The sequence below is a fragment of the Streptopelia decaocto genome (genome assembly GCF_964273445.1).
Source record: "Streptopelia decaocto genome assembly, chromosome: 2".
In the NCBI taxonomy this organism is placed as follows: domain Eukaryota; kingdom Metazoa; phylum Chordata; class Aves; order Columbiformes; family Columbidae; genus Streptopelia; species Streptopelia decaocto.
The window spans coordinates 146,395,719-146,421,889 of NC_138655.1; the positions used below are offsets into that span (position 1 = coordinate 146,395,719).

The window sequence follows — 26,171 nt, forward strand, 5'->3', positions numbered from 1 at the left end:
GAGGTTTTCTGGTTTGTTAGACCCATTGTGATTCAGCTCTGTTCTGGTTGAGTTCCATTCAAGAGTGCCTTTAGTTCAGCTTTTTGCCATTTTGCAGTCAGCTTCTGAGCCTTTTTGGCCGTTTCTCTCTCTCTCCCTGTGATCGGCTGTTCAGGACCAGGGTGCTCTCTTACTGAGAATGGCTGCTCAGCATGGGCAGAGTTCATCAAGAGTTGCATTGAGTATCGCTTACCTTATATATATACACATACACATACACATACACATACACATACACATACACATACACATACACATACACATACACATACACATACACATACACATATACATATACATATACATATATATACATATACATATATTTAATAGGTATCTATATATAAAATTATTATTACTACATTAGTGTTATTCTGTGTGGCAGTTGCACATTTCCCATTGAGATCCAGAGCTTGCAATAAGGCAGCTGATGGGTCTTTAGCACCTTTTGTGCCTGTCCTCACGTACACACCTTGGTCCGTGCTGACTGTCACATCTCCCCACCCCGGGCAGGGTGACTCCTCACGTTCACCATCCCCCTCCACACCCCACCCCCACCCTGGCTTGGGGAGCAGGAGGAGCGGGACCTTCGGTCATTAGTCAGGGTCCTCAGCCAAGGAGCTGCTGAGGCCCAGGGAAGCTGAGAAGCTTCTGGACTATGCTTGCAATGCCCAAAGACAAATCTGACCAGGCCGTAAAACGAGGCCCCCACTGAAGACCCCCTTTGGGTGGTGTTCTTGGAGCAGTGGGGCTGTGAACAGAGCCCTCCCGAGATCACGGATCTCGTCTAAGGAGCCTTCCCAGGACTGAGTGCCCTCATCTGCTTCTTGGTGAGTTATTTTCTTCTGGTTATATCCTTGAGTGAGCCTTTGCCCACCCTGGGCAAATGGTTATTTCTTCTGGGTATCTTTAAGTGAAAGAGGCCTCTTGTTTTTGTGAGTGTGTGCACACTGTGGATCATCATTATTCTTATGTGATCGTACAGTAACACTAGCCTCAACTGGTACCTGTGTTTTATAATGTTGTCAGACTGCCGAATGATTTTGCATAAACTCCGTTTCTAGTTGGTTTTCTTTGCTAAACATTTCTGGCTAGAATAAAGTCCGTGTGGAGTTTATCGCTTGCCTAAACTGGGATGACTCCTTGACATTTTATTAAGCTGTTTTATCTCAGTCCATGGATTTCTCCCTTCCCTTTCAGTTTTCTCCCCTGCTCGGAACTGGGGAGACTGCGTGATCAGCTATTGTAATTTTGACTGGGGTTAAACCATGACACCCAGAGAGGTGGTAGATGCCCCATCCTTGGAAACATTCAAGGCCAGGCTGGATGAGGCTCTGAGTAACCTGATCTAGTTTAAGATGTCCCTGCTCATGGCAGGGGGTTATACTAGATGACCTTTGAAGGTCCTTTCCAATCCAAACCGTTCTATGATTCTATTATTCTATTTCAAATCGCTTGGAGGTCTCATGCATTAATGTGAATGGACCGAGTTAAAACCAACCAAACAAAAACAATAAGCAAAAGACTAATAAACCTACCCATTCTTCCTTATTGGGGACAACTGTATTTTGATGTGGAACAGAACTGCAGCAGGCAGGCAGACCAAAGGAGTAATTAGTTTTGGCACAGCAATATGTTACTGTTCCTCTCCCAGAGCCGTCTTGAACATCTGTAATTATCTGTCTTCCTTTCTCAGCTTTGTGATTGCTCTTCTCAGTAAGTTCTTGTCGTGCACAATACACAAGATAACATAAGCTGGTGGGGAGTTCCCTGCTGAGGGATAAGCAAGGTAATCTTTCCTTAGGGGGATGGTTATTAGGTCAAGTGTGTAGCATCTTCTTTTTGCTTTCTTTTGGAGCAACATAGTTGTCTCTGAATGGGATTTTCTCTGTGATTTTTGGAGTTTCAAAGGGACTTTTTATTTCCTCTTTTTTTTTTTCTTTTTTTTTTTCATTCAGGAAAATATGTGGGTGCTGGAGATTAGGTCATGACTTTTTTAGGATCATAGGATCATTTTCTATGATGTAATTTATCACGAAATACCATTTCACTTGACACTTTGAACTTTGTCTTTCAGAAGAAATCATAAATAATCAACTAACTTGTTGGGAAGCTCTTTTATGTGACTTTGGTATAAAGTCTGTATTTATGGTCAGAGGCAATTGTAAGTTTATGACGTTTTGCACTTTAAATCTATCTGTATCAACACTAAATGTTATGAATGTTTTGGAAGGTTATGCCCCAGAGAATTGTAAACCAAAGTATGGTACAACTTCACCTTCAGAGAAAGCTTTTCGTTTAGGGCAGACCAAGGTCTCCAAGGCAGCACAATGTGATTTCTTTGTGTTTTCCTAGTGCAGCAGAGAGAGTGCTTGTCTTCAGTCCAGCCTCTGTCACACTCATAACCATGGCCCAGAAAAAGCTCCACCGCAGACTGGGACAGAGAATTGCCCTTGAATTTTTGACACTGTGAGGAAGCTGTATGTTCTTTTCTTTTATGTGGTGTGCTATACAGAAAAACATTGGTATCAGCTGAGGTTTGAGCCATAAGAGAATTCATATATACAAAAAAAAAAGTTGCTGAATAAATGTAATTAAATTAAGTCTTTAATGGTATTATACTATTTTAAATATATTCTTTCGTTTGAATAACATACTTAGCATGAGTAGCCAAACTTAGCATGAGTAGTCAGGCTTGTTAGAATTCCAGGCTGAATATTGTGAACTTATCTTAATCTGTTTGCTTGGTTACAGGGGACTGTGAAGACCAGAACCAGGAGATAAAGAGGAAGCTCTGTCAGCAGAGGCTGCAAACGTTCTAGATAAGAAGAATAAAAAGACCCCTGGAGAAAGAGAATGCAATATGAAAAAAAGAAGGCCTTAGACCCAGAATTTAATGGGACCAATGTGGACAGTGTGTGAAGAGTAGGTGCATAGATTGTAAGGGTTTGTAAGCCCAAACCTCTTTTGTCTGGGTGTCCCTCCCCCAGAGGCACTCAGCTCGAGCTGTTTTCCTGCTGTGACATCCAAACAATTATTTTTTTAAGCACAAGTGTCTGAGTCTGTGCTACTGGAAACCTGGGGTCAAGAATGTTCATTTAACAAGCCAAAAGCCAAACTTGCTGAACTGCTGCATATTTTGCCTGAGACCCCTTGACGACCCACTGCAGGGTGACTGCCAAGCTAAAAACAAACAGGGAAGCACCGAGATCTTCCCCTTTACTGCGTATCTATAGGCCACATGCAGCATTTTGCTCACCCATCTTCTGTCTAAAAGTCTTTATGCTCTGTGCAGAGCTCTGTGCTGGTGCATGTCACTGTCAGGCTGTATTGTGAGTCTTACCAGTCGTAAAGAAAAATGACTGTCTAGCTTTGTCATGGCAGCAGGAATTGAGCTCTGCAATTTCAGATTATGATGGACACGACTGGCCCAATTCCATTATATTTGCCGACTTTGGAAATCTGGCACAGAGAGATATTTCTTTATTGTGGTCAACTCCTGAAAAATGTTGAGTGTTGTCAGACCATCATAATGTCAGAAGGGATGTTGGTCAGTAGTCTAAAACATCAGTGTGTTTTCAACACTATTTTCAGCACAAATCCAAAATATGGCCCCATAAAATGTACTGTGAGGAAATTTAACTCCATCCCAGGCAAAACCAGCCCAGCGAACTGGGAATTTTCAGAGGAATTGCTCCCTAGCTGTACCTGTTCAGAACCCTCTACCATGTGTATACAACTTGTCTGTATATGGGGCAGGAGAACATAATTATGTCTTGCACTTTGGGTCCCACCACAGGAGAAATTTCCAGATATTCCCAGCACTGTCTGAATTCTGTTGGTAGACCCCACTGACTCTACTGGAAGAAGGGAAGGGTAAGTCAAAACCTTTGGCACCTGTGTCATTTCGACCTTGCTTGCTGAAGAGGACTGTGCATTTATAAGGAAGACTATGGCCAGAAACAGGGATCAACTGTCATTTGGTAGGCAGGTCCAGTTCAAGACTTTGGTGGCAGGCACTCACCTTGCTGATAGTTTTAAGGCCTTTAGCAGTGAATCCAGAAGCTAACGGTAGGTGGCTACAGTCCTCCATGGGATGAGGAGACAGCAGCCTCAGAAGGCTGAACAACAACAACGCCTTAATAAGGAGTGGGAAGAAGTCTTGCTTACCAGTAAACAATAGGGAATGACAACTCTGAGTGGCACCAATTATCTCATGTTTTGCATAGCTAACTTCAGGCTGCAGATGGGTAGCTGGAATTATAAAGAAGTGAAGAGCAACAAGGTAGAGAGGTGCCAGCTTCTTCAAGAGCATCCTGTTGGTTACAGTCCCTGTCCAGGAAGGGGAGAGCACAGGTATGAGTCCTTTAGCTGGGTGGCTGCATAAGGAGAATGAAGAGGCCACCAAAAGGGCAAGCACAAAGGAGCTTGGCTTTACAGCCTAGAGGCCAGGGTGTTCATTTGGGAGGTTAAAATCATAGAAGCATAAAACCATCTTGGTTGGAAGAGACTCTTAAGATCATTGAGTCCAATTGTAACCTATATCTAGCAATAAACCATGTCCCTAAGAGACTCATCTATACATCTTTTAAACACCTGCAGGGATGGTGACTCCACCACTTCCCTGGGCAGCCTGTTCCAATGCTTCACAACCCCTTCTGTGAAGAAATGTTTCCTAATATCCAATTTCAGCCTTCCCTGGCACAACTTGAGGCCAATTCCTCTTGTTCTCTTTTTTGCTACTCGGGAAAAGAGACCAACACCCTCCATGCCACAGTCTCCTTTCAGGTAGTTGTAGAGAGCAAATGATTGATTCTGCTTCCCAGTCAAGATGAAGGTTTTTATCTGAAACAGTAAAAAGCTCAAATAGCAAAATAATTCGAGGTAGAAGGTACAAAACCTTCCTAGTGATTCCCTGGTGCCTAGGAGAGCATTGTAGGACAGATGACTTGGAACCTCATTATAGTGAACAATTTATTAGCTTTGGATAATGGCTGAAAATGGGTGTCACCATCTCCAATGTGAACCAGAACAAAGCTAAATGGATGTCATCAGTGCTGTGTTTTGAAATAAGCCACCTATGTTGGTTGAGATAGGTGTGCTCTGGGCCTGCTAAACCAAATTGAACTCATAGGAGTGTCTAGTGTGTCTGTCGAGAGCCTCATAGGCTTGTCTAGAATGTTTTGCTCACTTTTTCAGCCCACAGCACTTCTGTCTGTGAAGGGGACAGCAACAAGGGCTCAGGGATCTTTTATGCTGAAGACAGAGGCATCTTGTCAGTTCAACTCCCACATTAGATGATTGCTGGGTAAGCAAGTTTTTTATTTGTTTGTTTCCTGAAATAGCTCTTGATATCTTAATTTGGATCCAGTCTGTGCTGTCTTCTTGTTGACAATGGTACATGAACGCATGCTTTGTGAGATGGAGTTTCAGCATGGAGTGTAGAAAATAAAGGGTCATTGCATGCAGATATTTATATCAGGGAATGTCTGTTTTAATTAAGTCAAATTTGTTCTAGTCCCATTACTGATGTGTTTTGGAGCTTTACTTCCACTTTCCTGTTTTCACAGCCCTCTGCTGACTAACTTTAGGTGTCCCTGCTTGAGCAGGGGAATTGAACCAGATGATCTCCAGAGGTCCCTTCCAAACAGAACCATTCTGTGATCCTATGAAAACTTGCATTTTCTACATCTTTTGTTGACATTCCATTTAGTCATGTTTTCAGGGAAGCCAGAAATCAGGGAGGCAAGCCCACAGGTGAAAGGAGAGTCATCAATAGTTTTTCCCCTGGGCTGTTGTTCACCTGTTTGTTCTTTGTTTTGGAGACAGTGCTGATAAGAATTATAAAGAAATGCTGGAAGTGTACCCTGAACTGCAGAAGTGTGATCTTAGTTTACTTGGCTGGGAGACTACAATAGATAATACATCTTAGGCATTCTTTTATTAGCAAGACGCTCTGTCTCTTTCTTAGTCTGCCTGCTGCTGAGTCCCAGAGGTAACTACAGTGGAGTGTTTATCTACATGCCTACTTATATGTTCACTGACTGTTTTTTTTTTTAACTGTGAATATGAATGTGTGTCCTTGGTGTATCTGACATCCTGCAAGTGAATTTTTAAATTCATTTGACATTAGTTATCTGTCTGTTGGGTAACATATGGCTCAATTCATGAGCTGGTTTATGTTTGGGATGTGTGTGTGTGTCTTGTGTGTGAACGTATGTGAAGTTTCTTAGAATAGTGAAATATGATATTGCTGCCTACAAGACTGGCAAAGCAACCTGCACATTTGGCCAGATAGAAAATCCCTTTGGTAATACTTATGTATATTTAAACAGAGTTATATGGTTGTCTCTCCACTAAGACCCTTATGAATTGCCAGAAGATGCAATTTCTGTGAAAGCTTTCTTTCTTCTTGCCCTTTTTGAAGATTGGAGTGACACTGGCTTTCTTCCCATCCTCAAGCACCTCTCGTGTTCTCCAAGACCTTTCAAATATGATGGAGAGTAGCTTAACAACATTATCTGCCAATTTTCTCAGGACTTGTGGGTGCATCCCATCAGGGCCCATGAATTTGTGGGTGTCCAGTTTGCTGAAACAATCTCTTACCTGATCCTCCTTAACCAAGAGAAAGTCTTCCTTTTGCCAGAGTTTTTCTTCTGTCTCTAGGGTCTGGGATACCCGAGGGCTGGTCTGAGCAGTAAACACAGAAGCAAAGAAGGCATTCAGTAACTCTGCCTTCTCTGTATCCTCCATCACTGCTTTCAGCAGTGGATCTATGTTTTTGCTAATCTTCCTTTTAGCTGCTGATGTACTTGAAGAAGCCCTTGTTGTTGTCCTTGACATCCCTGGCCAGATTTAATTCCAAGTGGAGCTCAGGCTTCCTCACCGCATCCCTGCATACTCTAACAACCCCTTTATACTCTTCACAAGTGGTCTGTCCCTTTTTCCACATTACATAAACATCCTTCCTCCACCTGAGATTTGACTGGAGCTCTCTACTTATCCACTCTGGCTTCCTACTCCCTTTCCTTGATTTCTTCCTCACAGGGATGCCTCGATTTTGAGCTTGGAGGAAGTGATGCTTGAATATTAACCAGCTCTCTTCACCCCCAACCTTCTAGAGCCCTAACCATGGGATTCTTCCAAGCAAGACCTTAAAGAGGCCAAAGTTAGCCCTGCTGAAGTCCATGGTTGCCTTTATCTCAACCCATGAGTTTTCTTTTACTCTTCCAATTCTCTCCTCCATCTCACCAGGGTGGAGTGAGCAGCTACATGGCACTTAGTTGCCAGCTGGGGTGAAACCATGACCAGTTTTCAGTTGATTGAGCTGTTAGTTGAGCCTCAAGGTACTATTTGTTTACTGTCAAATTGAGAGCTTCTGTTGTAATTATGTTGTTACTGTTTTGATTACAGGCTAGATTTAAATTTACACAATTTAATTTTGCATTAAAAATCTTAATTGTTCAATAATTTAATGCTGGAGAAAAGAATAAATTATCTGCTCTTGAATATTAAGGAAAATCCATTTTTTGGTATTTACTATGAAGGCTACATGTGGCTTTTCCAAATGGTTCAAGGGTTGTTTTTCTTCTAAGTATACCTATTTATTCACAGTTATGTTCTATTAAAAAAAAATAACCCTTGATATCAGATTCTATTACTTAATAGTAGAACTGCCAGGGAAATGTTTCGAAATAAATAAATGCAACATCAGGAACAGAGAAAGCTGGGGATCTTGACAGGATGTGATATGTCTTTCTGAGAAGCTGTGTGTGATTCTGAAGAGGAAACTGGTAGTCTTTTTACATAATCACCTAATTTCAGATCTCAGATTATGTGGATGGTAAAAAGAATTGATGGCAACCCTGCATGTGTAAGAAAGGATATTGAGTAGGTATAGTGAAATTATTCTTCTGTTGCATGCATCATTCACCGAGGAGCGCAGCGGCCGGCAGACCTCGTGAGCAGGGCTGATGCAGTGGGGGTGCTGCCAGGAGACACTGCAGGAGATTTGAATGTGGCAAAACTGAAAGCAACACTCAGTCATCGAGGAGCGCAGCGGTGGGTATGGTAAGTTCCTCGGCTGAGCACATGTTGAGGAGAAAAGCGGCGGGATCCTGAAGCTGGGGAAACCCATGGACATGCAGGAAGACCCGCTGGGCAGCGGCAGATCTTGCAAGTGGGGCTGACACAGAAGGGGCATTGCCGGGAGCAGCTGTGGGAGATTTAAATGGACCCTCAGGAGTGCAAGAGACCAGGGCATGGTGAATGTGACAGGCAAACAGGGTGTGGCAGTTTGGACGGCAGTTTGGATATGGAGGACAAAAGGCTGGGGAGCAGCCCTGCAGAGAGGCAATGGCAAGTTGAACACGAACCACCAGTATCCCTGGCAGCCAAGAGGGCAACCGTGTCCTGGGTGCATCCAGCACAGCATGGCCAGCTGGGCACGGAGGTGATTGTCCCGCTCTGTTCTGCACTGGTGCAGCCTCACCTGGAGCACTGTGTGCAGGTCTGGGCAACACAGGATGAAAAGGAGATAAAGCTACTAGAGAGTGCCCAGAAGAGGGCTGCGAAGTTGGTGAAGGGTTTGGAGAGGGGTGGCTAAAGTCACTTGGTTTTTTCAGTCTGGAGAAGAGGAGACTGAGGAGACCTCATAGTGGCTACAGCTTCTCCACAAGAGGAGGAAGAGGGGCAGGCGCTGATCTCTTCTGTTTGGTGACCAATGACAGAACCCGAGGGAATGGCAGGAAGATGTGCCAGGGGAAGTTCAGGTTGAACATTAGGAACAGGTTCTTTACCCAGATGGTGGTGGAGCACTGGAACAGGCTCCCCAGGGAGGCAATCACGTCTCCAAGCCTGACAGTATTCAAGAAGCGGATAGACAATGCCCTCAGATACATGGTGTGAACTGTGGGGTTGTCCTATGCAGGGACAGGAGTTGGACTTGATGATCCTTGTGGGTCCCTTCCAACTCAGTACATTTTATGATTCTGTGATTCTGTGAAAGTAGATGTATCTAACTTTAACCATCTAAATTGATCTAATTTTCCCACTGCAGGCTTTTTGTTTGTTGCCTTTGAAAAAGAAAGCTAGATGGCTAGCATAGACTACGTTCCTAACATGTAGGTAGCTCAGGTTAAATGAGTTGAACCCAGTTCATGAGCCAGCAATGTGCTTTTATGGCAAAGAAGGCCAGTGGTGTCCTGGGCTACATTAGATAAAGCATTGCCAGCAGGTTGAGGGAGGTGATGCTGCCCCTGTACTCAGCACTGGTGAGGACACACCTGCAGTGCTGCGTCCAGTTCTGGGCTCCTCAGTGCAAGAGAGACATGGACATACAGGAGAGAGAATCCAGTGAAGGACCATGAAGATGATTAAGGGACTGGAACATCTCTTGAAGAGGGGGAATCTGAGAGAGCTGGGACTGTTCAGCCTGGAGAAGAGAAAGCCTGGGGTATCTTATCAATGCATATAAATACCTGAAGGGAGGTTGTGGAGTCTTCCTCCTCAGAGGTATTAGAAAGCCCTACAGCCATGGTCCTTGCAAAGGAGCTCTAGGTATCCCTGCTTGAGCAAGGGCATTGGACCAGAGGATCTCCAGAGGTCCTTCCCAACCTCAGCCATTCTGTGATTCCTTTTGACAGTTTTGAAATAATGTCTTCAGTTTCAGTATCCTTAGTTCAGGACTGATGCTGATCCTGCTCTTTCAAGACTTGGGGAACATCAGATCTATAAGACAAAATGCAAGAGTTTCCTAAGTTTTCCTGCTCAGTTTCTAATACTTCATATTCATATTCTGTATTATTATCACTGCTAATAGCAATATTGTTTTCATATGCTTGGGGAAAGTATATGTAGTAGGACGGCTACTGTCACCTGGAGCAACAGATTACATTTGATGCCCCAAACCTGTGTTAATTTAAGGGTCATTTTTGTTCTAGTATGACTATTTCTATTGATATAACCCAGTGACCCTCCGAGGTTCAGTGTTTATTCAATGCATATAGGTTCCAGGTTCCATTTCTAGGAAATGAAGAGGAATCCTCTTGTGCTTCATCCTTTTTGTCCACATTTTAGGAAGATTAGGCAAACATCTTCACACTATGATCTCATGTCTTCTCTTCTACCTGTTGATCACCAGGAAAATAGTTGCTTTTGTCCATGTTTAAACCATCAGCAATGGCACCAGACTCTCCACAGTTAGACTGAAAGGGGCAGGGCCTGTAAATGTTATTGTTTTGGGCTCTCAGTAAGTTCATGCAGGCAGCTTTGCATCATTTACTGCCACACAGAAGGCTTGTTTTTGCAGTTATAGATTACTGTTAAAGTGGAAAAAAAATCCAAGAGAGATAATTTAGAGGTCAGAAACTGCTCTTCCCCTTCCTTTTCTTCCTCCTGACTGTCTTCATAGTGCAGAGCACTGATACAAAGAACGAGGGGTTGTCACTCACATTATTCTTTGTGGTGAGGCTGTTTTTCTCCCTGTGGGTTAGTACAGCTCCTGGCCTACAGCCCTGCTGTGCTTGCTGTCATTATCAATGCTATAACAATAACAACAGTGATTATGATAATAACAATAACAACAATAATAATGATAATGATGATGATAATAATAATAATAATGTACTGGAAAACCTCGTAGATGTATAATGAAAAAGGTAAATACTGCTCCCTCATTCAATGACACATAAATATCCATTCATTATCATTATGTACAAAGCTAATTTTGAGATATGACTTTTCCCAAGAGTCAATGTCTATTCTTACTAGTTTTTCACGATAATGCAGAATGAGATATTTGTGTCACCACCTCATAGCTGGGCAGAGCACTGCTTCAGTGAAAAAACAATTTCTAGTGATTTGCATAGTAACTCTTCTGTCCTGATGGAAGCAGAGAACCCACAAGCATTTTTGTCCTAATATCTACCTGGAACTAAAAACCTTTCAAAATACTTTCTTTGTTGCTTTTTCTCTGTGTTGCCTCTGAAATAAATCCAGTTCCACAGGAACTTTGCTCATGCATGTTCTCCCACCAGAAGACAGGAAAAACTTGACTGAAATAATGAATACTAGACAAATGAATAGCTATTTCTCCTATATCTCAGTCTTGGCAAGATGTAATGGTTGGTTTGAAAACCTGGGGAAATATACACATATTTTATTTGTCCTTTTGGAATTATTGGATATAGATTTGGTTAGAACAAACCAAAGGTTTGGTTCAGAGATGGGCACTGTAATGACATGGGAAACAAAGCAAATGTAGTGCCACCCATATGACAGGTCTTTGTTGTTTCTATTTTGGACTTTAACCTTTAAATTTAGATGAAATGTGTAATGAACTTGATGACAAACCAACTTCTTATAATTCAGTTATAAATAGTTGTCCATGTCCATGATAGTCCATTATTGCTACATGTGCTTCCGTATCTAGTTTCTATTTCTGTACTGGCATTGCTCAGAAGGATTGAGCAATCGTTGCTTTACTTTTGGTTTATGAATATACTTCAGTTGTGATGAAACTTGTGCAAGTCATCATCACCCAGGCAATGCATGAATAACTGTGAACCAGTCTTAAGTTTTGAACCAATGACAATAACAGCACTTTCTTAGTTAGTCCTGCACTAATGTTCGTATTGTGTTTGGGTCACTGGGGTTCAGGTTGGTTTAGCTTGCATTGAAATGAATGGCTACAGTTGTGCAGGATTCATTTCAATATTCTTTCCAATACCTAACCAATACCTCAAGATATGGCTTAACATTTACTGCTTTCAGGTGGTAATTGTGAAAATGTAATGGAGATTCCACAGTGTATTCCTAGTTCACCTGATGAACCCACATTCTGCTCTGTCAGGGGATGTTAATGGTACCAGCACTGACTCTTTAGACACATGTAAAATATGGGGATTCTCAAGTCAGCTTCAGGCCAGCCATCTTGTGCATCAGCCTAGTAATGACATCAGGGAAGTAGGATAATTTAGTTAAAGAAATAATTAAATAGCTCCCATGACCTCAGAATTCAGAAAAGTGAGGGACTGAGATTTACAACTATGAAATGGAGAGCAGAATCCGAGCTTTTCTGAGCAGGTTATAAAGCTATTCCATGCCAGTAAAATTTGTTTCTTCTCAGCACAGTGGTTTTTTGCTGTCTTTTTGGGAACAGTGGGACCCACGATAAGGGAAAACATTAGCCACATATGATCTCTCCTGGCTCATCCAACACTGTTTCCATTACAGAGTAAGACGAGAAGATGAGTTTGGGTTGTTGGGGTGAAATAAGATGAGGAAGAGTTTAAAAAGGCATCTAGCAGAGACTGCTGGTCTGGATCCCTTTAGATGTTACTTCTGAATATTCTGCTGTTTTGCTGTTGAGAAGGTGCCAGTCTTTAGAAAGAAAGGTCAATATTGCTTTTAATGTCCTAGTGGACTGAGAAGTATTTTGGGACTATTTGTCTTGTGGCAAGACTTTTTGTGCTCACATATTTAATCTCTCTTGCTTGGTAAAATAATACAGCTATGGAATCAAACATGAAACTCAAGTTTTAAGTTTATAGGGAGTTTGTGCTTTGCTTTCATAAATGGTGCCTCCAACAAACAGATGGGGCTTTACACTCTAGTTGAGATTTGTTGATATTAAGAGCAAACCGAATTGAGTTGTTTAAAGACAGAGTCCTTTAACTCATATTCCTAAGAACATAAAATTTTTATGGACTATTTCATGGCAAGATATCTCCAATTTATTGTTTTGTTAAATGTTAAAAGTTAGATAAGATGGAGATTTTCCTCTTGTCCTGGTGTAAAACCTGATTTAGTCAAAAAGCTACTGCTTCTGGGAAGTGGTTTTGAACTTTTGAGACCACTAATCCCTTGACTCGTTTCCTTCTTTAGTTTTAGCATGCGTATTTGAGTAAGAAACCTCACAGAAAAATTCCAGAAACTCAGCCTATTAGTAGGGCGTGGTCTCTGACTACAGAGGAAGCTGATTTAAACAAAAGCTGAGCAGCCTGTGGGTCCAGTAAAGCAGAGTTCGGAATAAGGTTTTCCTTCCAAGAACTTTTCTAGTGTGTGGAAGACACATCTTTTCTTCCTTCAGGTACCTGATTTTCTGTTGCCTGTTTACACGGTCTGATTTTAGCTGGTAATTTTCAGAGTCTGGGAGATCTGCTTTATGAATAGGATAAAGATGATAGAGCTGAGCATGTGCCTTGGTCAATGTACAATTCACTTCTGTAGGCAAGAAGAGAAACCAGCTTGATCTAGGAAGAGGCTCAAGAGCAGATCAGCTGGTGGCCTCAGTAGCAGAGCTTGACAGTAAAAAGGAGTGTCAGAGGGAGTCAGAGGAATTAGTCAGGAATTTTCCTCTAAAAGTCAAGACAACAAGAAAAAGACCGCACAGCTCCTGCCACCTGTGGGAGTGTCATTTCTCATCACAACCAGCAATAGATCATTCAAGATCAACCAAGCTTTGAAGAAATGTGTGTATTTGTGGGAAGTTGATGTTTTAACCTAATATTTATTTAATGATAAATGCATAACTTTTTCATCTGGTTGATACTTCTATCTGTATTGTGCAGCCCAGGAGATGAAGATGGAGACTGGAGATGAAATTGCTATTGTGGGAATAGGATGCAACTTCCCTGGAGGTAAGTTTTGGGTAACAGCAAAGCAGGCTGCTGAGTGACTGTTGAAAAGCACAGTCACTCCTTCATGGGGAGGTGGAGGAAAACCACACATTCCTCTTTAACTTTCGTAGAATTCATTGCCTTGCTACCTGTAGGATCTTTTTAAAAGGTCATGCTATGGTGGTAACTAATGGGTTCCAATTTGTGCACTGACAGACAAACGTGTGGTGCTGGCTGTGGGCAGGGCGTTGGGCTGCACACGTGGAACTCATACAAATGAACTGGATGGGTCTGGGACGGTTTGAGCTTTCTGCCCATGCACTGGCTGGACGATTGTGCATGATTGCAGGACTGTGCATCTCTAGGGACAGGACAGATCACCAGCTCTGCTTGTAGGATAAATAGGTTGAGTCTTACTAAAAGCTAGCTTCCTGCTTTATTGCAGTGATCACCTTGAAAGCTCCCGGAAGAGAGCAGAGCTAAATAAATACAGCTCTGATATACACACCTAAATACTGCTACTTGTACAAGATGAGAAGCCGACATCAGTAAAGAACAGATATTGCTTGCCATAATAAAAGACAGCAGCCTCATATTTACAATCTTAGTTACAATTAGGCCCTATGAAAGTGACGGTTAACTTTATATTTTGAGATTAGATGGTTGATTGAGATTAGATGCTTGATTGAGATTAGATGAGTGGGGATGTTTAGATAGCTGTGAGAGCTTTCTAGGTTCTGGCTGCTGCTGTTATACTGTCCATACTCTTTACATTAGGTAGATTCCAATTTAAAAAATGCAGAAGTAATCCAGGGAGTGGAATACAGTTCTGTCCTTGGAAGTTGGTGTTCAGCCCTAAAGGTGACCATGTTGGTCTCTCCCTTTCCTTGTGTTCTTTCTTACCCTCGCCACATTTCAGTTCCTGGCTTCATTTAGTCCAAGATTCAGTAGGTTTATGTGTCACAGCGATAGCTGTGTGGCCCACAGCTAACTGAGCAAACATGGATGGTTCTGAATGTGGTGAAGTGCTAGTAAGTATGTAGCAGCAGGCTCATGCCAGAGCATTGAACACTGATTTGGTGCAAGCCATGTGTTGGAGGAATGTGGGCCGCTTGTGGATGCCATGTTAGTTGCTTTCAGGGCTAAGAAGAGGGCATAGACATGTTGTCACTTCTTGGAGCTGGAGCTCTGGATCTCAACCAGCAAGGACAACGACCCTGACATTCCAGTGGTGAGCTGTTGCACTGTGTCAGCAGAGAATATAGACATAGCTTTATTTTTGATTTAGATGTCCTTTTAGTGTTAGGGACAAAGGACAATGCCTCTGACATTCTCCTGGTATTTGTAAGCTCCGTCTGTCTTCAAGACCGAATATGCAGAGCTGACCTGTTGCAGCCAGTGGAGCTGCCTGAGAAGTGGTGCTGTACAGGTACAGAAAGACCTCATCGTATCTGTTCCTTTGCTTTTAGGCAAGCAGCGAGGGGATCAATCATGCCTTTCCATTTTCCTCTTACCAAAGAATGATCTTTTCTTTCTCTGGTGATTCTCCTTTTGCAACCTAGATTTATACATGGGAGTTTCTTGTAACTGTGTGTTTCTGATTCAGCATGGGGAGGGGGAGCATATAATTTAATCTACTTGAAACCTTTGTACAACAGGCGATGGAATTGACAATTTCTGGAAAGTCCTGGAGGAAGGCAAAAACTGCACAGTAGAAATCCCCCCTGAGAGATTTAATGCCAAGGAGTGGTATGATCCAGATGATAACAAGCCAGGAAAAATATGTACAACACGAGCTGCTCTTCTCGATGAGTGAGTCCAATACTCTGCTGTGCCGCTGATTCTTTTTGTGCTTAGACCAGTGTGTCCAGTCTTTCAGAGGGTGCAAGCCAAAGGGAGAGCTTATAAATGGGACCAAGGAACCGGCTTTCGTTATGTTGCATGATGAACACGCAGTTGTCAAACTGCGGGAATTTCTGGTGTGTGACATCGATGAGCAATTTTAGTCACAGGCCATGTTAAGCACATATGTACATGTCTGAGAACACATACGACCTTCGATTACATAATCAAACTAGTATGTACATACACACCATGGGCTGAGAAAACAAGTAGCTCTAATTCACGTGCTGGTGTGACAATTTAGAGACAAAGTAGGGAGGTCAGGTTTTGCTAGAAAGTCAGGAAGGGGATCTTATGCATAATTTAAGTGTTAGGTGTGCTTGTAAAACTTAACTATTCCTAATTTCACGGTAATTTTGCTTTTCTCTAGGCTTATACTCCCATGCCTTTAAATAATAAACATTTTATTTATTCTGAGTCACTCTTTTATAATATGACAGATTATGTATGCACAAGCATCAGGCGAAGATATGGGATATGGGAGATATGAGTACAGCTGTATGGGGCTGTCATTAATGCAAATCACAATTCTAAGACTAGCATATTACGGTAAGATCAACATAGGTGTCTTTTATTTGAAGTCCACATTCACCATAATTCCTCAGGCTGTAGACCTTTATTCAGATGACAAGTTCAAATGCACAGAAGCAATCTTATTATCCCCTGAGATTAATACGTAGCAGGTCTGAATCGTAGGACCCAGAATTGCTTCAGTGATTAGTCCCATTTTAGATATTGAATTCTCTACTGAAATCAAGAAATGACAGAAGGGCATAAAAATCTGATCTTGGGATACAAGATTAAGCCTGGACTGGGTCATTTGTAACCGTGGACATACTGTGAAGATTTTTTTAAAGACAAACACACACATTAAATATTTTAAATTTATTACTAGAAAAGTATGGGTGTCTCTGTAAAGTCTCTGAGCTATGCTCCATTTAACGATTTTAAACTGTAAAGCCATTGGCCCATACAGCCTTAAAATAACTTAGAAGGCAAATTTTCATAATCTGCGGAGTCCTGTTGGTACTAGTGGAATAGCCATGTGAATACAAGATTCTAGGAGTGGGCTTATAACTCTGAAATGCAGAATAATTGTAAGCATACATACTTTGTGGTGGAACATAAAACATCTTTGGCCTATAACCTCTTGATTCTGAATTTCATAAATGGCAACTGAGGCCTAAGCATCAGTTTCTGCTCTGCTTTTAATGAAATTGCAAAAAAATGGTGTACTTTGAGTCTAGAAGTAAATGCATGTTGTATATATGTTGTACAATTTTCTGGTCTGTGTGTTTTAGGTTTAATGCATTTGACAACCACCTGTTTGGGATTAATAATACAGAAGCTGAACGTATGGATCCGCAACAGAAGTTACTGATAGAATGCACATACAAAGCCCTGGAGGATGCAGGAGTCCCTGTAGAAGCTGTCAGTGGCACCAAAACAGGTGTTTTTATTGGTAAGATGAAGATTTCACGGTAAAGAAAGGACACTTCAACCTCACAAAAGCTGAAGCACTCCCTCATGAACTTTATGTACCTATCTAGCACTGGAGGTCTAAGGCTGCTGTGCTATGGCACTACAGGTTATTTTTTTGCTGCTCTAGGAGTTCATTAAATGATTCACATATCTTAGTGTCTTCAGTCACTGAAGATGAAGCAGGAAACAGTTAAACTGTCTACCTTCTGCAACCCTTCCAAGGAATGATACTTCAAGCCAGGCCTACACTTTCGTCCAATGTACTGTTTTCTGGTATAACATTGGTTAAGGTGTTGTGAGGGTTCAGATCCTTTTAAAGTGGCAGAAATCCTCATGCAGATATTAGTTGGCTGCCAAGGCACTGTGTGCAGCTCTGGGCCCCTCAATTTAAAAGGAGGCATCCGGAGGAGGTCAACAAAGCTGGTGACAGGGATGTCCTGAGGTCTCTGGGTCTGTTGAGTTTGGAGAGACGGAGGCTGAGGGGTGAACTTTGCTCTCTACAGCTTCCTGAGGAGAGAAAGAGGGGAGGGAGGTGACAGGACATGTGGGAATGGTTCAAAGCTGCGCCAGGGGAGGTTCAGACTCGATGCCAAGAAGCATTTATTAATATTTATAGAAGGAGTGGTTAAACACTGCAACAGGTTCCCTAGAGATGTGGTTGATACCCCACGCATGTCATTGTTTAAGAAACGCTTGGACAATGACCTTAATAATGTGCTTCAACTTTTGGTGAGCCCTGAATTAGTCAGGCAGTTGGATCATTGTAGGTCCCTTCTAACTGAACTATTCTATTCCATTCCATTCCATTCCATTCCATTCCATTCCATTCCATTCCATTCCATTCCATTCCATTCTATGCCGTGCCACGCCATGCCATGCCATGCCACACCATGCCATGCCATGCCATGCCATGCCATGCCATGCCACTCTATTTTGCCAAGGAGGTAAAGTAACAGCACATTTGCAGGTGTAATTGTCTCTTTAAAGAGGAGTTGTAAACTCTTTAGAATAACTTCTAGTCTGAGTCATGCTCCTCTTTCACAGATCAGGCTATTCCTTGATTTCCAAGTAGATGTACTGCATTTATCACACACGCCCATGGACTTGGGTATCCACTGTATTTCAAGCATGTGTTCTCAGAAAGAGGACGCAACTCCTCTCACAGACCCCGTTATTCTTTTCTATTTCTGTCTTACTGGATCACAGTGACCAAACCAAAGATAAATAAAAAGCATTGGATGTGGTTTGTGCTGTGGCCTTTAACTTGGAACAGCTGAGGAATTGAAGGTAATGTCCTCTACATTTATATCCCTGCTATTCTCATTACAGCTTCTTAATACATATTCCCATAGCGAACCAAAACAACTACTCTCAGACTGAGATACAGGGGTCTAAGCAGGCTACACAGAGCTTAACTGCATCATACAGTGAGCTCAGCCATTGGGAAAGGTCTGTCATTTACTGTGCAGGTAGAAATTTCAAGGGTTGCATGCTGGCACCTTCAGAGCTGTACATCCCTTTTTTGCTCGGGTTCATGTGACACGTATTTGATATTTTTACAGGTCTTATGAATCGAGACTATGAAATCGTAACAAGCAGAGCAGTAAGTGAAATAAATCATTATGATGGTACCGGAACAGCCATGAGCATTGCTGCTAACAGGGTCTCGTTCACCTTTAATCTGACTGGACCATCACTGGCTATTGACACGGCGTGTTCGTCTTTTCTTTTTGCCCTGCACTATGCCTGGCGAGCAATTAAATCAGGTAATGGGACTGAAGAGATGCTGCAGAAAGAAATAAGGATTGGTACTGTTTCTGTTTATCATCTTGGACATCTCAGCATGAGGATATTTCTATTTCACTCCAGGAGACTGTGAGGCAGCAATCTGTGGTGGAGTGAACTGCATAATAGATCCGCGCACCTTTGTGTCTCTCACTAAAGCAAAAATGATCTCTCCAGAGGGAATAAGCAAACCCTTCTCCAAAAAGGCAGATGGCTATGGAAGGGGAGAAGGTTGTGGTGTTGTTTTCCTCAAACCACTGAAAAAGGTAAGATTGCTTGTGAGGCAGCCTAAAGTGAGACTGGTTGCTGGCCTGAATTGGTGTCTCCAGTTCTAATAATTACTCCCGAAATAATTTTCCAGTTCAAGTTTAACATGAACAAAGCGTTTGTTAAGCATTAAGCATTGATGCACTTCTCCTAGCATGAGAAAGGGATCACGCATTTAAAAGTTAGCATTATAGTCAGTCTTGTTCTGCGTATTGTTGCTTTGTTTTCTCCTATACAGAAAAAGCATCAGGTTACTAAAGATAATTTTACCTTTTTATGAAACAGGCAAAGGAAGACTATTGCAAAATCTGGGGTGTTATACACATCAGTGCAGTAAATCAGAACGGTAGGTCCATTACTCCAATCACAAGACCGTCTCGAACAGAGCAAGAGAAGTTACTGCGCAGTATTTATGAAACTGATGTTGATCCCTCAGTTGTGCAGTACGTTGAAGCACACGGTACAGGAACTGCCGCTGGAGACCCTACCGAAGCTGAAAGCCTAGGTAGCGTCATTGGTAAAAACAGGTCTTCACAAGTTTCCGTTCTGAAAATTGGTTCAGTGAAGGGAAATATTGGCCACACGGAGTCAGCTGCTGGAGCAGCAGGGTTAATCAAAGTGCTTCTGATGATGCACCATGGAAAGATTGTGCCATCCTTGCATTACTCAAAGGAGATGAGCAGCATCGATACAGAGAAATTAAATCTCGCAGTTCCCACAACTGTAGAGCCCTGGGAAGAATCCAGTGAGTATGGAAGAGTAGCTGGCATCAACTGCTTTGGCTTTGGAGGAACCAATGCGCATATCGTAGTCAGGCAGGTTAAGCAGCCAGAGCCTCTTCCTGCCTTTAAGAGGCCCCTTGAATTAGTTGTGCTGTCAGCAGCATCAAGTAAGTCCCTTCATATGACAATGGCCGATACAGCTGACCAGCTGAGCACAAGAAACTCTATAACTCTCCCCAGCCTGGCCTATACGTCCGCCTGCAGAAGAAGCCATGCCAACTGCAGGTACCGAAAAGCATTTGTCACAAACTCTCTGCGACACTTGCAGCAACAGATTATGTCGGCAGCGAGCACTGAACTTGCCATGTCAAAGGCAGAACCACAGCTGGTGTTTGTGTTCTGTGGCAACGGCGTAACGCTGAAGGACTTCAGTGAGGTACTGCTGAGCTCAGAGCCAGTGTTCAGAGACAAGTGTAAGGAAATAGAAGCGCTTTTTCAGAAACACGCTCCCATCAGCCTCCTGCCAGCAAAAGGTCACAGCCCAAAGGATTTGTTGAATGCAGAGCTTTCCCAGCCTTTGCTTTTTACCCTGCAAGTTGCCGTAGCTGCCCTTCTGAAATACTGGGGCATTAAACCAGTTGCTGTTGTTGGCCACTCGGTAGGGGAGGTTGCTGCTGCCCATTTTGCTGGGTACCTGTCCCTGGCAGATGCAGTCAAAGTGGTTTATCACCGGAGCAGGCTGCAGGCGAAGACTGCCGGCGGGAGAATGTTGGTGGTTGGAAACATCCCCGTTCAAGAGATCGCTGAACATTTGCATCGCTACTCAGGAAAGGTGTGCATTGCAGCTTTCAACAGCCCAGTTTCCTGCACCTTGTCGGGAAATTCAGACTCTGTGGATGCTGTGCAGAGAGATTTAGCTCAAGTTTTCAGCCAGAGAAACATCTTTCTTCATGTTTTAAATGTTCCAGTTGCATACCACAGCCCCAGCATGGATATGATACTTGGGGAGTTGGAAGACAACATACATCCTTTAGAGAAACAGAAGGGGGAAATTGAAGTGGTTTCAACTCTGACTGGGGTGGCTGCTTCTGAAAATGACTATTCTCAGGGCAAATTCTGGGCTCGGCATACTCGTGAGCCTGTTGCTTTCTCTCAAGCCATCAAAACAGCAGCTAGAGACAGGGAAAATGTGTTTTTTGTGGAAATAAGTCCTCACCGAGCATTGCAACGAAGCATAATGGAAACTCTAGGAAAAGGCACCAAAGTGTTCTCCTCTTTGCAAACTGATGCAGAGTATCAGACACTCTTCACACTGGTAGGAGATCTGTTTGAACTTGGATACAATCCCAACTGGCAGCACTTTTATAATGGGTATCAAAGTGTTCCAGTGGCCATTCCACGGTATCAATTTGATCGCAAAAAACTCATGGCCTGTCTGGATATCCACCAACAAGCAAACCAAAGAGGTGTCAGCTGCAGTCATCCTTTGATTTATGACATAAACAGTGACAACACGGAGTTTGGCTGCCTGCTGTCTCAGGACACGACATCATACTTATACGAGCACAAGAACAACGGTGTGGCTTTAGTCCCTGGTGCTTTTTATGTGGAGCTTGGTCTGGCCTCTGTGATGAGCAGCTCAAGACCTAGAGTGCCTCTGAGTGCTTGCCGGATGAGTATCAGTTTTTCCGCACCGTGTGTTCTCACGGAGAATTCCCAAGTCCTGAGAATCAAGCTGAGTCCGCAAAAAGCAGTGACAGCCTTTGAGATACTCTCTTCCTCCAATGCAGTTTATGCTGCAGGCCAAGTTACAAAGGGGCCTGAAGCTGTGGTGGAAGAACGCAGCATCTCCTGCCAAGATATCTATCGAAGATGCAGGTCAGTGGTTAGCAGAGAGGCGGTTTATGAAGCACTGTCTCGTGTTGGCTTTCAGTATGGCTCCATATTCAGGCAGCTCAGTGATGTGCATTATTGCCAGGAACTAAAGGAAGCTATAACAAGCATAAAGGTGAACAAGGAGACCATCAAAGAGATGTACAGTTACCATATCCATCCAGTGCTGCTCGACTGTTTTCTGCAAATGACTGCTTTCATGACCTCAAGGACATTCCAGTCCAGAGCAGGGTTTCCTTCAGGGATCGGCAGCCTGGTGGTGCTCCGTCCACTGGAGGAAGAAATGATGATATACATGAGAACAAGCAAATCCATTGGGAACTACCTAGAGGTCTGTGGATGCTTTATGGACAAACACGGGTCTGTTTTGGCTGAACTCAAGCGTGTTGCCATAATTTTCACAAAACAAGAATCTTCCAGGGAGAATGAGTTCATGTTTGAAAACAAGTGGAAAGAAGTGTCTCTTTCACAGATGACTGGACATCTGGGGGCTATGCCCAGAGTCCTAGTGTTTGCTGACAAATTTGGGATAGCTGAACAGCTCAAAAAATATTTGCATCCTGATTCAAGATATGTTATGTATGAAGACTGGGAAGCCCTATTGGAAGGCCATGCACAGAATAAGATGAGAGCAGATGTTGAGGATTATGATGAAATTCTGTTTTTGTGGGGAATTCAAAAGTTAAATGGAGATTTCCCAAGCAAAGTGGTAGACCAATTGGCAAAGTGTTGTGAAGCCTATCGCCAAGTTATTGTGGCATTAAGAGAGAAAGCGTCCCGCTGTTTAGTCAGAGTTATCACCTACAGAACAACAGAAAGACATGTAGACCACATTAACTGTGGGTTTGCGTTGCATGGCATGACCAGAACTTGTGTTGTTGAAGTTCCAGATGTCACATTTCAGATGATTGACCTCAGCTCCTCCAGTTCCCTGGATATCTCAGTGCTAGCAGATGTTCTTGTCAAGTACAAAGTTGTGGACTATCCAGAAGTTTGCATCAGCCAAGGAAGAACTTACGTGGCTGAAATCAGACGCACACCTTTTGTAGATTCGGACCACAGCCAACGTGTAAGATCTCTCCAGAAGTCGGAAACATTCACTTTGCACACTTCTGATCCGTACACAGCAAAAGATTTGTCTGCTGAATTGTCCACCAGCCCTGCTACTCAGCTTGACAAGTGGAGTGTTGAAATTCAACTGGATAAAATATGTCTCCACTCAGAAGATTATTTTCCCATCAGTGTTTCTAGTCATAATTTTGGCAATACACTGTATTGGAATACACAAGCAGTAGACAAACACAGACTTTTAGCTCTTGATTTCAGTGGCACGGTAACAGCAACAGGCATTGATGTGAAGAAAGTTAAAGTGGGAGATCACGTGGTTTCATGTTATCCAGCCGCTGCGTCATCCAGAGTTCGGATTCCAGGAACAGCTTGCTTCAATGTAAAGAAATTCCCATGCTTTCAGAATGTCCCCTGTATGTCATACTTTATCATTGTGTGGGAAATCTTAAATCAGAGGTTACCCAAGGGACAACCTGGCAGAACACTGGGTATTATTTCTACAGAACCATCATCAGTTTTGTGCCATGTTCTTTCTGCGGCAGCAGAAGAGATGGGCTGGAGAACAGTACTTGCAAGGCCCACTCCTGATAAGCTCCAGTATATAAAATCATGCAATGCCCTTGTTGTTCTTCCTCCAGTAAGCAGACTGTCTCAGGAGGACCTTGCCCACATGTACTTTCTTAAAGATGTGGTGATAGTGTGTGGCAGTCGCCAGTCTGAATGTATCCAGAATGTCAGCGACATTGATCATGAAAATATCAGCTTTCATATCCTTACACTTACCAGCATTTTCCAGAAAGCATCTCTAAAGGAATTGCAAAAGACTGTGCATGCGTGGATCAGGTCCATGGATATGAAACGGTTTAGACATCTATCAGGTTCTGTTTTTCAGCAGACTGAGAACTTTGAAAGAATGAACTCGGTCATGTCCTATTTTACCTGCAAATCCGTCCCACTTGCTGTACTGAGAAGGCAGAAGGACATCACTGTGCTTTCAGATATACCGTTGTACGAATCCCAGAAGAAATTGTTCAAGCAGAATGCTGTTTACATAGTAGTCGGGGGGCTCACTGGACTTGGCTTTGAAACAGTGAAATTCATAGCTGAGAATGGAGGAGGGGGTATTGCAATACTCTCCAGGAAAATTCCAAGCCATGAGAAGCAAGAAGAGATGGATGCTTTGCAGCAGCAGTATAAAGGGAGCAAAGTAGTGTTTGTGCAGTGTGATGTTACCTCAACCAGGGACGTTGAGAAAGCTTTCCAGTCCATCACGAACATCTTTGCAGGGAGCCCAGTCAAAGGTGTGTTTCAAAGTGCTGTTGTTTTACACGATGGCCATCTTGAAGTTCTGAACTTGGCTGACTTTCAGAAAGTGCTGAACCCAAAAGTAGCAGGGACCCTAAATCTTCATTGGGCTACCAGAGGCCAGGAGCTTGACTACTTTGTGTGCTACTCCTCTGTTACTTCCTTTCTGGGAAATTCTACCCAAGCAAACTATGCAGCTGCAAACTCCTTCTTGGATGTCTTCTGCCTCTACAGGAGGAACTGTGGGCTGTCTGGCCAATCCATTAACTGGGGTGCTTTGAACCTCGGTATACTGCTCAATCAAAACCATATTCAGAACATTCTGGAATCCAAGGGCATAGACATTCTGCAAGTGCATGAAATTCATGATTATCTGAGGAAGAGCTTACTTACAAATAACCCACAGCAAGCTGTCGTCAAATTAAACTTTGAAGCTTTATTATATCATGTTTTTGCTCGTATTATTTCACTCAAAAGTCGCTTCCAGTCACTTATGTCTGAAGAATTCAGGAACAAGCTTGAAACCTTTGAGGAAACTCAGGTCCAGGATACTGCCTTAATCAAATCTGAAGACTATATTACCTCACTGGTGAGTGACCTCACTGGACTGAGCCCAGATGAACTAACCATGAATACACCACTTTCATCATTGGGCGTAGACTCTATGTTAGCTATGACAATTCAGAACCGTGTCTTTCAAGAGAGGAAGGTGGACATACCTCTTCTTAAACTGCTTGATCCTCACGCAACTCTGTCAAGTTTAGTAGTTCTTCTAGAAGAGAAAAGCAATGCAAATGGAATAGTTGAGGAAAAAAATGATGTGGTTGAAAGTGCAGAAAATGGGAGCTGGCTCTAAAATCATAGAATGTCCTGAGTTGGAAGAGACCCACAAGGATCATCGAGTCCAACTCTTGTCCCTGCATGTGACAACCCCACAGTTCACACCATGTGTCTGAGGGCTTTGTCCAAATGCTTCTTGAATACTGTCAGGTTTGGGGCCGTGGCACCTCCCTGGGGAGCCTGTTCCAGTGCTCCAGCACCCTCTGCATGAAGAATCTTTTCCTAATGTCCAACCTAATAGGAGTTCTTATTGAGGAACTGCAGAACTTTGAAGACACCTGGACACCTCGTAGTATCTCAGAACAGGTCATTGCAGACAGGGTAGGTCACCTGGTGATGCTGAAAGCATTCTTATTTGTCGACACAGAAAAACCCACACCAGGTTCTTCTGCCATTGTTCTAGCTGTTTTAATTTCAGTCAGTTGTTTGACTTGTTACTTTCAATATTTTTACTTTCATTTTTCAGTATTTTAATCTGGAATTAGGTAGGTTAATACATATACAGTGTAATTTGGTAAATTTTTATGTTCAATGTACATCGCATTTTTTAAACTGTATTAAATTCTTGAAGAAAATGGTGTGCTTGCATTTCTGACTGATGAATGTACATGTAAAGCAGCATAAGTTTATAATGTTTTTTTCATTTTTATATTCTTAATGTATGATTCTTTTTTTGAATATTATCAAATGTGTATAAATATGTGTCCTTTTGAAAGACTTCAAGATATTGTGAATTTCAAAGGTTTCCTCTCAAAACATGAAACAATTTTTTCCTTCTGTCTTCAAAAATGCTAAAAAATTATCAACTGCAAAGCATCTAGTAAACAACTGTTTTTCTTTATTAATTAACCATCTTTTATGAGATCCAAATAATCAAGAATCATAAAAAAGTTTAAAAAGCAAAACTTAAAGTGTATCTTTGTCTTGTTTTAATTTTTTTTCCCCTCATCTGCTCTCGCGGTTTAAATTTTCCTTATCCTATCCACCTTTATTTTACCCCAGTGATAAAATATAGACTTTTCCCCCAAAACACTGAAGAAAACTTTGTTTATAGTCTCTTAATGTGGGAACAGGGTCCTGTATTGTTTCCCCCTTTTATACCTAATTATCATCCACCCTGAGGTGTCCCTTGTAGCTCTGGTAGTATTGTTCGGTGCGTGGAGTATCCATGGGCTATGAGATCCCCCTGAAATCATAGAACTGTAGAATCATTTTGGTTGGAAGAGACCCTTACGATCATCGAGTCCAG

General features: G+C 42.6%; 1 protein-coding gene across 1 annotated transcript; it reads left to right on the forward strand.

Annotated features, from left to right (window-relative positions):
- The first annotated feature begins 7,997 nt into the window (after positions 1–7,997).
- On the forward strand, positions 7,998–25,684 carry LOC309436420 (phthioceranic/hydroxyphthioceranic acid synthase-like). Its single transcript, XM_082045584.1, has 7 exons — positions 7,998–8,109; positions 13,611–13,679; positions 15,317–15,470; positions 16,862–17,022; positions 18,605–18,808; positions 18,912–19,093; positions 19,380–25,684. Exons 2-7 carry the CDS (start codon positions 13,619–13,621, stop codon positions 24,936–24,938), a joined length of 6,321 nt encoding a protein of 2,106 aa, XP_081901710.1. The 5' UTR covers positions 7,998–8,109; positions 13,611–13,618; the 3' UTR covers positions 24,939–25,684.
- Positions 25,685–26,171: the final 487 nt, after the last annotated feature.

Excerpts from the sequence above, each read along its gene's own strand:
- LOC309436420 (XM_082045584.1), top strand. The coding sequence starts at position 13,619 with ATGAAGATGGAGACTGGAGATGAAATTGCTATTGTGGGAATAGGATGC. Across the intron at positions 13,680-15,316 it reads AGGATGCAACTTCCCTGGAG|GCGATGGAATTGACAATTTC; the intron begins GTAAGTTTTGGG and ends TTTGTACAACAG. Across the intron at positions 15,471-16,861 it reads CGAGCTGCTCTTCTCGATGA|GTTTAATGCATTTGACAACC; the intron begins GTGAGTCCAATA and ends TGTGTGTTTTAG.